The following is a 16,265-nucleotide window of genomic DNA, read 5'->3' as shown; positions in this document are numbered from 1 at the left end:
ACTAGTACAAGCATACACACACATAGATACACATACGCACGCACGCACGCACGCACGCACGCACGCACACACGCTCGTGTCGTATGAGGCGACCTCTTGAATCGGTTGATCAGGTTCGGGAACTAGGTTGTGTGTCATCGTATACCCCGACGACATGGATAGTTACTCATAATATCAACCACTGTTTATTTCTGGCCTGGTTTCAGTTAGTTACAGACCGTCGTCATGTCTGGAATATTGCGGATTTAAAAAACAAACAGGCATAACTGAAGTGAAGTGACATCGTTCGATATTCGCCACTTTCTCGGCCATTAATTAAGCTGACAAGACATCATCTGCGGGACTGTAACGATTAATAGAACGATCAATTCATATTGCGATTGTCCCTGGGTGCGGTAACTATACATCGACGACAGGTTGAAATATCGATTGTTTAAATCGATACAATATTGTCTATCGATGGTTTCAATAAACAAAGAAAACCACGCGTATAATCAATAGCCCAATAATTGACACACTCCTTTATCTTTGAGATAGTCAGACTATCGGCACAACTTCACGCCCGTACCAGACTTTGACGAAGTAGTAATGTTATCTTCGATTTTACAGTGTATTTTATATCCATAAAATTATCATACATACTTTGTATCTGTAGTGGCGAATCAAGGGTATTTATCCTGCTAGAATGGAAAAATAATATACTGGGTAATCGATTATGAATGAAGGTATATACCTATGCCAAACAATAAGCTTTAAACCAGTCAGTGCTAGTCTCACCCGTGAAGATCCGGGTTAGAATTGATCTTTAGCAACCCGTGCATGCTCGTCGTCACAGCAAAAAAAGTGTAGGTTTCCGTCTTCCGGAAACCTTCCGGATACCTTCCCATTTTGGATCCGGCCCGGATACCTTCCGGAAACCTTCCAAAAAAAATGTCAAAATTTGGGGGGTGCATTTTGTTCACTTAAGTGTGAAACATAAAAAAATTAACTTGAAAATACCAAGCAATTTGAAGGTTGTTGAAGGCATCTGGAAGGTTTCCGGAAGGTATCCGGGCCGGATCCAAAATGGGAAGGTATCCGGAAGGTTTCCGGAAGACGGAAACCTACACTTTTTTTGCTGTGCGTATGAGGCGACTAACGGGATCGGGTGGTCAGACCCGCTGACTTGGTTGATACATGTCATCGATCCTAATTGTGTGGATGGATGCCCATGATGTCAATGAGTGTCTGGTCCAGACTAGATTGTTTACATACCGCGGTCATATAGCTGGGATATTGCTGATTGTGGCGTTAAACAACAAACAAACAAACAAACAAACAAACCGTGCTATTCTGCGACATACACTCACGAATTTAAAAAGTGGCGAGACACAATGCGAGGAATCGTCTCTTGAAAGACGTCAACAATGAACCTGGTTGGTATTCAGGGTTAGAATAGATCCCCATCAACCTATGGTGGTCATAAGATGCGACTTAATGGATCGGATGGTCAGGCTCGCTGACTTGGTTGATGTATGTCATCGTACCCTGGTGGCGTGGTTCGTTGCTCACAATATCACTCATTGGATTGTCTGGTCCATACTCGATTATGTACAGGCCTAGTCATATAGCTGGCATATTGGAGCGCGGCGTCAAATAACTAATACCCATACTCACACACACGCGCGCACGCATACTCACACACGTGCGCGCACGCACACACGATGGATTCACGCGTGTTTGATATGCACATTCTTGTTTGACGCAACACCCACCCACCTGTCGGGGAACTCCAGGACGTTTGAACATTGTTTAACGTTGTTACAATACAGTTACTGTTGTGGTAACCGCATGTTAATCCGTAGTTAATCTCTACTAATCCCCATGTTGTACTCTTATAAACTGCACGAAGAAACATAAGGCTGGTGTACATGCGCAGTGAGCCGTTACGTTTACTTAACTCATATTAATTCACGTCCCAACAGCGACGCCATGGATCTACGGGTCAGAGAGTATCTTTAACATGCAATGTGTACGTGTTTGCTTTCATGTTTGATTCGCTCTATATAGCACTGCAAGTACTTTTTATTCAGGCCATAAAAAAACCCACTTTACTGTGTAGCCAACTCGAGTTTATAGATAGCGACCCTTATGTACCATGTTGCTCCGTGCTGTAGGACGCAGAGTTGCGTCCCGTAGTTGTTCCGGGATCCGATGACTGTGGGTTCGAAACACAGTTTCCCCTGATTATGATCCTTGGTTTGACCGTAACATATCCGGGGTGGGTTTTACTCAAAGAGTGTAGATCATCGGTTTTCATTCATCTTTGAGCTTTAAGCTGACACGCCGTGAATAGCTGTTCAAACCGGCGAAAATGTCTTCCACCCAAAATGAAAATTAGTAAACAGTCGATATTAGTCTATATTTCACGTATTTCTCATCTCTAATCATTTAACTCTCAACAACAGTTTTAATTGAAGCCCACACTCTCACCCACTGGAATGTCTGCTCTAGGTTCAAACCCAGTCAGAAAAATGTGATACGTCACGATGAGAATTGGCTGAAACTACTGTTATATTTGAATTTTCTTGTAGGGATACGTGTTAGGCTAGTTGTCGATACTTTTGAAAGACCGCGGTCCGATTCCCACATGGTTACAAAGTGTTTTCCTTTTTTTGGTTTCCCCCGCCGTGATAATGCTGGAATATAGCTAAAGCGGCGTAAAATTATACTCACTCATTATGAACTGAGTTTGAGTACCCTCATGGGTATATATCTGGAGCCCATTTTAATGTTCCCGCAGTAAAATCGCCGAAATAATGCTAAAAGCGGAGTAATACCTCGCTCACACACTCATTCATGTTTGTACGCTAACCACTGATCCCTCCTTTATAACAGGGGCGGTCGGGTAGCCTAGTGGTTAAAGCGTTCGCTCGTCACACCAAAGACCCGGGTTCGATTCCCGACATTGGTACAATGTGTGAAGCCCATTTCTGGTGTCCCCCGCCGTGATATTGCTGGAATATTGCTAAAAGCGGCGTAAAACCATCCTCACTCACTCACTCACTCCTTTATAACATCCGACGTGGGCTTCAAGAGAATCAGACGCCACTGTGAAACTTTAAACTGTCTAAAATGTCAAAACAAGATTTTAATTTGTTGTTTTTAAATAAACGTTATGTTAAAATTACCCTGAATCACCAACGGCGTAATAAATTTACATGGAAACGAACAAGCCATGGTTGTTCTGTCGTTGCCGTAACGCTCTTATGCACATTCATTTCTTTTTAAATTAAGCTGTATGTAATAGTAATGGGAAATATGGGACGTTAGGTTTGCACTAATAAGAGCCCCTCTGAGAATGTATTGACATCCCCGTGCCCGAACACCCGTGAAGATCCGGGACAGAATAGGTATTCAGAAACCCATGCTTGCCGTAAATGGCGACTATGCTTGTCGTAAGAGGCGACTAACGGGATCGGGTGGTCAGGCTCGCTGACTTGGTTGATGCATGTTATCATGTCCAGATTCAATGAAGTGCAGATCGCCGTCGTATAGCTGGAATATTGCTGAGTCTGGCGTTAAACAACAAACAAACAAACAAACAAACAAACCGTCGAGACGATGAAAATGTTGATGTTCGACGTCATGTGGAGTAATAGATGTTAGCTTTCAATAGACTGGTTTCGCCTAGCTGCATTGGTTGTTATCTATCATGTTCATCATTATTTTTTAAAAGCCTTTTTTTTTTGCAAAATACGAGACATTGGAATATATTAGACGAATACAAAAGGGGGAGATTTTCCGTTGAGTGGACCCAGTGTGTCAGCGCGATCATGCGTATATACAGTGAAGAACTGTGTATGTTGAGGACATGGTTATCTCCCCTGTTTGGTGAATTGAGGGGAACATTGTTAGAGTGCTAATCAGACACTCAACGAAGACAGAGACTTGTTGTAACCGAGACCTCAGTATAGCCAAGGGCTTGTTAAAACAGGACCTTAATATTACCAGGGACTGTTACAATCAGGATCTCAGTATAGCCAGTGATCATTATAATCAGGTCCCCAATATGACCAGGGATTGTTACAACCAGGATCTCAGTATAGCCAGTGATCATTATAATCAGGTCCTCAATATGACCAGGGATTGTTACAACCAGGATCTCAGTATAGCCAGTGATCATTATAATCAGGTCCTCAATATGACCAGGGATTGTTACAACCAGGATCTCTGTGTAGCCAGTGATCATTATAATCAGGTCCTCAATATGACCAGGGATTGTTACAACCAGGATCTCTGTGTAGCCAGTGATCATTATAATCAGGTCCCCAATATGACCAGGGATTATTACAATCAGGATCTCAGTACAGCCAGTCGCCATTTTAATCAGGTCCTCAATATGACCAGGGATTGTTACAACCAGGATCTCAGTACAGCCAGTCGCCATTTTAATCAGGTCCTCAATATGACGAGGAATTGTTACAACCAGGATCTCAGTATAGCCAGTGATCATTATAACCAGGTCCTCAATATGACCAGGGATTGTTACAACCAGGACCTCAGTATAGCCAGTGATCATTATAATCAGATCCTCAATATTGACCAGGAATTGTTACAACCAGGATCTCAGTATATATAGCCAGTGATCATTATAATCAGGTCCTCAATATGACCAGGGATTGGTACAACCAGGATCTCAGTATATATAGCCAGTGATCATTATAATCAGGTCCTCAATATGACCAGGGATTGTTACAACCAGGATCTCAGTTTATATAGCCAGTGATCATTATAATCAGGTCCTCAATATGACCAGGGATTGTTACAACCAGGATCTCAGTATATATAGCCATTGATCATTATAATCAGGTCCTCAATATGACCAGGGATTGTAACAACCAGGATCTCAGTATAGCCAGTGATCATTATAATCAGGTCCTCAATATGACCAGGGATTGTTACAACCAGGATCTCAGTATAGCCAGTGATTATTATAATCAGGTCCCCAATATGACAAGGGATTGTTACAACCAGGATCTCAGTATAGCCAGTGATCATTATAATCAGGTCCTCAATATGACCAGGGATTGTTACAACCAGGATCTCAGTACAGCCAGTCGCCATTTTAATCAGGTCCTCAATATGACCAGGAATTGTTACAACCAGGATCTCAGTATAGCCAGTGTGATCATTATATAACCAGGTCCTCAATATGACCAGGGATCGTTACAACCAGGACCTCAGTATAGCCAGTGATCATTATAATCAGGTCCCCAATATGACAAGGGATTGTTACAACCAGGATCTCAGTACAGTCAGTGGCCATTTTAATCAGGTCCTCAATATGACAAGGGATTGTAACAACCAGGATCTCAGTATAGCCAGTGATCATTATAATCAGGTCCCCAATATGACAAGGGATTGTTACAACCAGGATCTCAGTACAGTCAGTGGCCATTTTAATCAGGTCCTCAATATGACCAGGGATTGTTACAACCAGGATCTCAGTACAGCCAGTCGCCATTTTAATCAGGTCCTCAATATGACCAGGAATTGTTACAACCAGGATCTCAGTATAGCCAGTGTGATCATTATATAACCAGGTCCTCAATATGACCAGGGATTGTTACAACCAGGACCTCAGTATAGCCAGTGATCATTATAATCAGGTCCTCAATATGACCAGGAATTGTTACAACCAGGATCTCAGTATATATAGCCATTGATCATTATAATCAGGTCCTCAATATGACCAGGGATTGTTACAACCAGGATCTCAGTATATATAGCCAGTGATCATTATAATCAGGTCCTCAATATGACCAGGGATTGTTACAACCAGGATCTCAGTATAGCCAGTGATCATTATAATCAGGTCCTCAATATGACAAGGGATTGTTACAACCAGGATCTCAGTATAGCCAGTGATCATTATAATCAGGTCCTCAATATGACCAGGGATTGTTACAACCAGGATCTCAGTATAGCCAGTGATCATTATAATCAGGTCCTCAATATGACAAGGGATTGTTACAACCAGGATCTCAGTATAGCCAGTGATCATTATAATCAGGTCCTCAATATGACCAGGGATTGTTACAACCAGGATCTCAGTATAGCCAGTGATCATTTTAATCAGGGCCTCAATATGACCAGGGATTGTTTCAACCAGCATCTCAGTATAGCCAGTGATCATTATAATCAGGTCCTCAATATTGTCAGGTATTGTTATAATCGGGACCTCAATATAACCAGGATTTGTTTTGGTTTGTGTGTTGTTTAACGCCGCACTTAGCAATTTTCCATCTGTGTGATGGCGGTCTGTAAATAATCTAGTCCTGACCAGACTATCCATGAGCATCGATCTACGCAATTTGGGATACGATGACATGCATCAACCAAGTCAGCGAGCCTGACCAGCCGATCCCGTTAGTTGCCTTACGACAAGCATAGTCGCCTGTCCTGGTGTACCTATGGCGACTCAAGACGTCAATACATTACAGTTTGCGTACACAAGATTCATTACGATGTGCTTTGTATGCAGAGTTGCGTCCTTAGTAGTTCCCGGGTCCGATGATTGTGGGTTCGAAACAAAGATTTTCCTTGATTATGAACCTTGGTTTGTCAGCAACATACCCGGGTTGGTTTTACCCAAGGCATATACGTGTCTATGAGCTTTAAGCTGACACGCCGTGAAAAGCTGTTCACACCAGCGAAAACGTCAAACCCAAAATGAAAATTAGTAAACAGTCGGTATCTGTCTGTATTTCACGTATATCTTATCTCTAATTTACGCGAGAAGATCCATGACATGCCTCAACCAAGTCACAGCGCATAAATAAGGACCTCGGTTTAGCCATGGATTTTTGTAATCAGTACCTCAATATAATCAGGGTTTGTTATAGTCAGGACCTAACTATAACCAGGGGCTGTTACAACCAGGATCCTAATATAGGCAGGGGTTGCTATAATAGGTTCACTCCCAATTGTCAGACATCTCATTTGTCAGACAACCCAATCGTCAGACAGACCAGTCAAGTGTGAGCAGTGCAACTGTCTGGTCTTACCTACTAATTATTGAGCTTTTCCCGTGGCTGGTTTTCGCAGAGTTGAGTACATAGGGTCTGAAAGAGAAATCCCACAAGCATTCCTTGATGGGATCACTTACTCTAAGAATCCAGAGGCCAGACCACACACTGGAGATGTATCACCAAGACCTGCCGTGGGAAATGTTCCACTGTTGGGGACTTCCTTAATGGTGTCTCGGACCACTGCCATCCATACACCTAAAGATCAGACTCCTGTCAAGTTTGACAGTACGGGCGAGGGAAGAAGCAACACCGGTCCAGACTATCTACAATGCAGAAGTAGTTCGCCAGACTCCAGATTCTTCACTTTGCTGAAAACAGAGGTACAGCATACTCTCAACCGACCCTGCTACCGTACTGACAGACTTTGAAATGGCGGCCATTCGAGCAATCGAATGTGAATTCCCAACAGCAGACATCAAGGGGTGTTTCTTCCACTACACCCAGGCTATAGGGAGGGAGACTCAAGACCTCGGCTTAGCTGTCCAGTATAAGGAAGATCCGCAGTTCCAGAGCTGGATACGAAAGCAGCTGGACTTCCCCTTCTTCCTCTTCCTGAGGCGCAAGAAGCCTGGCTGGAGGTGATGGAAGACACCTGAGGTGGCAAGCGTCTTTTGCAGTAATGTCATGACTACTTCAAAAGGTGTGATTTATGGTATGATTTGATGATTAAAAGTGCATAATACACCTATCCTGTAAAATTCCTCAAAATGTGTGTTTTCTGGGCCCCGTTCCTCAAAGCGATCTTAGCGCTACGATGATCGTAAGCCTATGTTAAAGTATGGGACTTACGATCACCTTAGTGCTAAGATCGGTTTGAGGAACGGGGCCCTGGTCTGTTCCACTTTAAAGAAAGGTAAACAGGGAACTATTGCTTGACTGACCAACCTTGACTAATCCTGGTATACGCTGTCTGACAAATGGGACGTCTGACAATTGGGAGGTTACCTTATAATCAGGACCTCAGTAGACGAGGGATTGCTATAATTAAGGTGAGGTGAGGTGAAATTGGGTTTAACGTCGCGTCCAAGATTATTGCACTTATATAGCGACGTGCATGCACGTGTATGTGTGTGTGTGGCTGCTTGTACTAGTCCGGACTGATGCCGATTTATAGTGCTAGCTCACTGAGATACCATGCCGCAGTTTAACATGAATACCCCACTCAGACACAGTATACTGACTCCGAGCCGACCAGTCCTTGTTTTAGCCCCTTAATGCCGAGCGCCAGACATGGTAACAACAAGTACAATCTTTTAACGTCTTTTGGTATGACGCGGCCTGGGATCGAACCCTGGACCTTCCGCTCTCCGGGCGGACGCTCTACCACTAGACCACGGAGGCGGTCTGCTATAATCAAGGCTCGGCTACAAAATAAGGAGCACGATAAAACAAGGACCACGTCTTAGTCAGGTCTAATCCTATATTTTAACTCAGACTAACAACACCCGTATGTATAACGCTACGTGCAACACTCTTTAACGGCTTCAGAAGCCACTCTCGAGTACCCCTATACTGAGGAAATGGTCCTTTCCAGTAGCGGGACGACCCTTGACTTCGTTTACCTTCCTAAATACAGCCAGGTGAGCTACAGCATAAAATGCAATCGATTATGATTGCTGGGCCAATCAAAGTTATATTTAGATTTTGTTTAATATTCTTTTTGCGAAGAACTTTAAAAAGGTAAGTGTATTTAGCCAGTCAGACCTCACGTCCTGGGTGGCGTTGCACAGCTGACTTTATTATCCACATAAGCAAAGTTAAACGAGCTAATAAAATATGATATACGAAGCACACAGTTTGTTTACGTAATGTACACTCCATTGTTCACGTAATAAAGACATCCCAGGTCTTGATAAGTTAGCGTAATATCTATATCTCTATATAGAGAGGCAGTTGATTGAACGTACTTGCACAACGTGATGACTTTATACACGTTGACGGTATTTATCGTAAAAAATATATTTCCCTTTGCTAAGTGTTATGAAATGGTTCTATACTTTTTTTCACAATCGTTGTTCTGTTTTTGCAATGAAAAGTGTCTGTCACAACACTGAACAACAATACACCACATAGCAAAGACATCGGGAAATTGTAAAACATTAAAGCGATCTTTTGAACTGTAGTGTGACTGTTAACTAATACGAAAAAACGTGCTGTTTTGTTAAACCATACTGAAAGGCAAAAGAAAGCATACACTTGAAAATTGGATTTGACCAAAACACTACAAACATTATCAAAACGTCTCGAGGCTGAAAACAATCGCCGAAACACTGCAAACTTAATGTCCTAAACACAACTATGATAATCGCATAAAAAAACATCACCATCGAATAGCCTTTTCATGTTTGTTTCATTTTCAAACATAGAGGTGAGGTGAGGTGAAATTGGGTTTAACGTCGCGTCCAAGATTATTGCACTTATATAGCGACGTGCATGCACGTGTGTGAGTGTGGCTGCTTGTACTAGTCCGGACTGATGCCGATTTATAGTGCTAGCTCACTGAGATACCATGCCGCAGTTTAACATGAATACCCCACTCAGACACAGTATACTGACTCCGAGCCGACCACTCCTTGTTTTAGCCCCTTAATGTCGAGCGCCAGACAGGGTAACAACAAGTACCATCTTTTAACGTCTTTTGGTATGACGCGGCCGGGGATCGAACCCCGGACCTTCCGCTCTCCGGGCGGACGCTCTACCACAAGACCACGGAGGCGGCTTCAAACATAGACGTATACTTACTTAAGCCCGGCAGTTTAATAGAAAACCTCATCACTCCTGACGGCCTCGTTCCCAGTGAATCGTCCGGGATGACAAGTGTCCGTACTAACGAATAATGGATACGCACTACCGTCATCTGAATTCTATTCAGACGGAAGGAAGGCGGTGTTTCCGGAGTATCGGAGTTTCACAATGTCTTAAACATACATCGCGTAACACATATATATATATGAATATATGTATCACTGGTACCATCACGCCAATAATCTATAATCCACTGCTACCATCTTACAAAGTCATCAGCTTCATGTTAACTTTATTCACCGTTATGTATCTATGATCGATATTAACATCAAAACTACCTGTAGCGTTCACCAGGCTTTGACGTCACACAGGTGTGTTCTCAGCATGTAGAAGGGGATATGGGCGGGGTATTCACGACATGCCTTTTACGAGTGTAATATTAAAAGCATATGTTTATTGTACAGGTGTGGTTTTACAACTGTGTGAGTTTTGATGGCACTTTCTTGATAGTAAAATACAAAAGGGCTTAGGGGTAACTTAAATTTACATGCCTGCATTTGTGTTGAGAGGGTTTTTATTTTTTTTCACTATACATTTCAATTGGGGTGTGGTTTTGGTATTATTGACTACTGTTATTTATGACTATAGGCTTTAGGTATGCTGTCCTAGAACTGGTTGTTTGAGCGTTATTTTGCATGTTGTGTCGCACCCGTTGAACCTTCGTTGTGTTATTTGTGTTAATGGTGCAGTATTGCTATGCTAGGGTTACGAAGTAACAATATTTTGCTATTATCTTTTTATGTTGCATTTTCCTTCCATGGCGAAAACGTTTTGAAATGAATTATTATTATAAAGCCGTTGAATATTTCACCCAGTGTCGCGATAAAATACAGACTCGCGTTAAACTTTTCATTAAATGTCAGGAAGCAACTGCGAACTTTCAATAAGAAATACGAACTCACGTCAGCTCGCATTTGTTTGCATTCCAGAGCACGTGGTAAAGTCGCAATTTAATGTACAGCACTCTTGATTTAACAACTGCTCGAAAAGTAAATGGGTATGGATTTAACAATATTCCAGCAATATCACAGCGGGGGCACTAAAAAATGGGCTTCACATATTGTACCCATTTGGGTAATCGAACGCGGGTCTTCGGCGCGAAAAGCGAACGCTTTAACCACTAGGCTACCCCAACGCCCGGCGAAGTGTAGATCCAGTTGCTTCATCTGGACTTAAACCCGCATCATTAAGATGAGGGTCATACACGCTGACGTGGCAGACTATTGTGCTGTGCCATAGGAATAGGTGCGCTGGCGGCATTGCGTGTAGAATCGGATCAGTGCGGTGAATTTCCCCATATCAGTATTGGTCTGTTATGGCATTCATTCAACTCTGAGAAATCGATTACTTCTGGCTGTGTTTTTAATAAAACAAACACAGCCCTGGTAAATTTGATATATTTTAGACCTAAAAAATGAAACAATTACAATTTTTACAGTGATGCTTCATGTATGTAAATTATAATTATAATGTTTGTGTGTTAATATTAATGAGTAAGTGAGTTTAACGCCAGTTTGAGAAGGGTAGCATCAGTTATATCGTGGTCTTAGACGTTTACAAATTTGGTCAAACCCATAGGTATTGTGGTGACAGACCAAGGATCCCGATCAATGCACTCTGAGATTCAAACACATGATCAGCGGATCCTGCAAGGATTAAGGGGAACAACTCTGGATAAAGAACTACAGAACCCCAGATTACAGACCATCCCTGTCCCTTTAAAATGCGTGATGCTTCAACGCGGTATGCAAAGCTATTTCAATAAAAGCATGTCAAATAAGAAATGCGAAACCTCTAAATGCATGGCTGACAATTGACGTGACATCGCAGTGAATCATGACAAATTTGATGCAGACGTGTTTAATTAATGCATACATGTTTCAAAATATAAGCATAGCAGTAGCACGCATACACTTATTGTCTTACAGGATTGTCTGACTGATAATATATTATGAGTATTAGGGTAAATGTGACACTCTCGTTATCGACGATTTATGCAACATTTCCTGTCTCGGTAATAGTGTTATCTGGATCATCTTACGTAAATGTTACTCCCACTTAAATTATCCATTGTAACTGCCAACCTTTGCATGTATGCAAAAAAGCAAAGTTGTGGGTGGTCGCCCGAATTTGGTCTTCTTAAAGGTCGGAAGCGTTCGGACGGCCATGTTTGAACATGTTACGTAGTTGCGCATTTGTGAATTCTCCGACGTACATAGTATAAATATATGGATTGTGTTTATAATTCTTTTCGTATCATCGTATGTTAATTGCGCACATCGATGTCCATGGTGTCTATCACTGAATTGTCTGGTCCATAGTTGATTTTTTACAGACCGGCGTCATATAGTTTGAATATTGCTGAGTGCGGCGTTAGTTTTGACATTTGAAATGAATTCCACTACATCGACAAATGTATATATTTCAATGAACAAAGGGACATGTACATTCCAAAAACACTATTCGAAGAGATCAGCTATGTTACAACTCCAGCAATTATTTAACTGCCATAAGATGTCAAAAGAAACTATGTCAATTTGTTAACATTATAATTCAATTTGTAAAGACTTCGGTTAATCTTTGTCCATCGCAATGTAACCATGGTAACATACTGTTTGTACCTCATATGCCAATGCACTCGGCGCTACATTGAAAACCCTGGCTGCATCTGATCGGGATTCCCCTGCCTGCATCTGATCGGGATTCCCCTGCCTGCATCTGATCGGGATTCCCCTGCCTGCATCTGATCGGGATTCCCCTGCCTGCAAGCGGCCTATGACGTTGTTTCTTTGCACTCCCGTTAATCTTGGCATGTTGTGGAATTGTCACTGTTCGATTGACGCAGATGCCAGGCAATCAAAAACCCTGCACTTTAATACTGTTCATAGTGCTGCTGCACGTGCAGCATGTGCAGCTCCATGACCCTTTTGTTAATGCTGTTCTGTTGAACAACTAACAAACCACATCACATGCTGCTTATTCTGGGCATATCACATTTACATACATAATACATCACATAATCAATGATCAATGAACTTGGCTGCGAACGAAATCACAACTTCCCATAATGTTATAATAAGAAATAAATAATATAATATATTATGTATCATAATTCATTATTGTTTTGTTAATATGTGTGTACTCATACGATCTTCCCGTATTTCATCAGAATGTAATTCGTTATCTCTTGAACACGAAACACATAGTAATATAAGGCGCTGTGAGTGTTTGGATTGTTCAGCTTATTGTGAAACCATCAAGAGTCTTAACCCCCAATGTGAAATCTTGAGTCCAGATTTCAAGAGCATGACAGGTATTCCACAAGCTCCTCACAGCGATAGTACGTTCCCGGAGCTCTCTATACTATACCGAGAGTGTAACGAAGGTGTCACGCGCTGGGAAGGAGCTTGAGGTATTCCACACACAAGGGAGATAACTCTACAGTACAAAATGAATATTTTTGCGGGGGTGGTCATGCGGGGCTCAACAAATTGGACTTTGATATCAAGATAACAGCTTTAGATGGCAACTAAAGGTTATTTGCATTAGCTTTTGAGTCGTCTGCAAATAAATTATCCTTTATATGTTATCAAGTGTGAATATACTTATTTAGGTTAAACAGTTTGATATTCGGTTGCTGTGTTGAAGCATCACCGATTTTGTAGTGCATAAAGCGCGACTTAAACTAGTATACACTCAGTATTCTCGACAATGCACCATGTCAGTACCGAGAGTGTTCTGTGTTATTTTTGATAAACATCGCATGAAGACCGCATTTCTATCATTCGGGTACCTGGTACTGATTCTAGCTGTGTCAGCAACGCATCCGTGCTCTTGGATTTCACCAAATTGGTACATGTAGATATCTGCATCACTTCGGGCTTGCCTCCCACATCACGCCGTGATAAAACTGATTTACTGTTCAAAGTGGTTCATTCATTCATTCATTCATTCATGTATAGTCAATACAATGCGCGTAATTTATAAATTCATCATGTAATTATAAATCAATACTGAAAAATAGAAAATGACAGCCAACCACGAATGGACGAAGAGTAGAAACTAACACGTTAGCTCAACAAATAACCCATGAAGATTTACCTCCCTTTTGAAATATTACAAGAAGCGTCAGTAAAATATTACGATTTGTTTCATATTGTCACACTGTCTGAGAAGCCGGTTGTTTTTGTTGTTGTTGTTGTTGTTTTTTTTAAATTCTTTTTTTTCTCTTTTGGTCATCAGGCCGGGTTACGTGCTGGTAACATGTTACCTATAACGTAACTGATGTGGGAGGTCTACTGACTCATAATGTCACAAGGCTGTTCCAGGTTACCTTTGAAACCCGTCAGTGTCTTGTGTTATATTATGTATCTTGTCATGGCTTTCCTAAATATTCCTAAACTAATATTCACTGGTCTGCATCCGCGATTCGGCCTGTTTACTAACCTTGGTTTGTCATCACCGTAGCATCTTATCAAAAGGGTTCAGATGAGCTTATATCTAGTAAATAAATAAAAACATAAAAACTATTGATAGAGATATAACTTGTCCCCCTTAACTACAAGACCAAGAGAGGAAGATCTCTAGCACCATTATGGGGCCTAGATTTATTTATATCCTTTAGAATTTAATAAAATGAAACAAAAATTCAAACTACGAAAATCTTTAACAATCCTTTTCTCGAACATCACACGGTGTAAAACTCAAAGTTTTTTATAACATGTGTAGCAGCCAAATGGGACAAACACGCATTGAAAACTGTTTAGTACAATAAGTCGTGAAACGTATCAGAGACCACAAGGCATAGGGGAGCTAAAACATCCTGATGATGCGTAGAGTGAGTGAATATGGTTTAACGCCGCTTTTAGCAATATTCCAGCAATATCACGGCGGGGGACACCAGAAATGGGTTTCACTCAATGTACCCATGTCGGGAATCGAAACCGGGTCATCGGCGTGACGAGCGAACACTTTAACCAATAGGCTACCCGACCGCCCCGATAATGCATAGAAGTATAATATGATAGGAATTAAACATGATAGATTTTTGTAATTTATTAAAACAAACCGTAAAAAAGATTACGGCATCCTCTCCTCAGAAACTAAAAGTTTCAGAGAGCGGATGTATTGGACTGAACACTTTAATGTAGTCATGGAGAAATAATGACCTTTATATAAGAATTGTGTTCCCCTAACCCACCCCTTACTATCCAGGTGAGGTGAGGTGAGGTGAGGTGAAATTGGGTTAAACGTCGCGTCCAAGATTATTGCACTTATATAGCGACGTGCATGCATGCATGTGTGTGTGTGTGTGTGGCTGCTTGTACTAGTCCGGACTGATGCCGATTTATAGTGCTAGCACACTGAGATACCATGCCGCAGTTTAACATGGATACCCCACTCAGACACAGTATACTGACTCCGAGCCGACCAGTCCTTGTTTTAGCCCCTTAATGCCGAGCGCCAGACAGGGTAACAACAAGTCTTTTGGTATGACGCGGCCGGGGATCGAACCCCGGACCTTCCGCTCTCCGGGCGGACGCTCTACCTCTAGACCACGGAGGCGGTTTACTATCCAGGTATCTCGCGTTGAGTGAAAGAAACTGATCATACGTTTAGAGATCATGATATGAATATAACTAAGGTTATTGTTACCGATGTAGCGAAAATACATCTTACATTATCTCAAAACTGCTTTAAAAAATGCCATGATATTTATATATGAATGTTTGTTGTCATAGCAATGAAAAAATATTGTATTAATGTCATACTGTCTCCATCAGACAAAACTACATTTTAATAACAGCCACAGTATTCGTACTTGATGAGTGTACAGGGGAGCAACTTGATTAATTTAAAGTGTAAGCAAAACCAATGTTACGAGGGCGCGAAACCCGAATATATAGTCACCAAGGGGGTGGTTACTCTTCGTCGTCCCGACCTTGGCCGATCACGTGTTGACCCATGCTGATCCTTCCCCAATGATGTTTTGTGTGGAGCAGACTCGATTATATTCAGGCCGCAGTGCCATAATAGTATCTTGTATATTGCTGAGTGCGTTAAACATTCACCTGCTAGCTTCTGTTCTCAATGCATGCATAAATTCTTCTATATTCAGACAGACAGACAGACAGACTTTATTCTGTACTTTGGGCCCCAGGCCCATATTACGAACAAGATTGAAAAGATAATTAAACGTACATGCTGAAAAAATGTCAACATAACATACAGTAAACTACGTTTATAACGAACATGCTTATGTCAGGTCCACATGACCCATATACTCGATTAACAACACACACTGATTTAGCGAGGATTAGTGATTAGTGGAGCTGATTGAGCTTTGATTCCAACTGAATCAAAAGACTACATGCGGATGAAGAAATG

The 16,265-nt window shown here is 41.6% G+C and overlaps 1 protein-coding gene across 1 annotated transcript; it reads right to left on the bottom strand.

Annotated features, from left to right (window-relative positions):
• Nucleotides 1–3,967: 3,967 nt before the first annotated feature.
• Nucleotides 3,968–4,561, bottom strand: LOC124112284 (protein PBMUCL2-like). The gene has a single exon (XM_046472315.2). It carries the CDS (start codon nucleotides 4,559–4,561, stop codon nucleotides 3,968–3,970), a length of 594 nt encoding a protein of 197 aa, XP_046328271.2.
• Between the last annotated feature and the right edge of the window lie 11,704 nt (nucleotides 4,562–16,265).

The sequence above is a fragment of the Haliotis rufescens genome, unplaced genomic scaffold, assembly GCF_023055435.1.
Source record: "Haliotis rufescens isolate VD_foot unplaced genomic scaffold, xgHalRufe1.0.p SCAF_4, whole genome shotgun sequence".
In the NCBI taxonomy this organism is placed as follows: Eukaryota; Metazoa; Mollusca; class Gastropoda; order Lepetellida; family Haliotidae; genus Haliotis; species Haliotis rufescens.
This window is presented reverse-complemented; position numbering and strand designations above follow the sequence as displayed.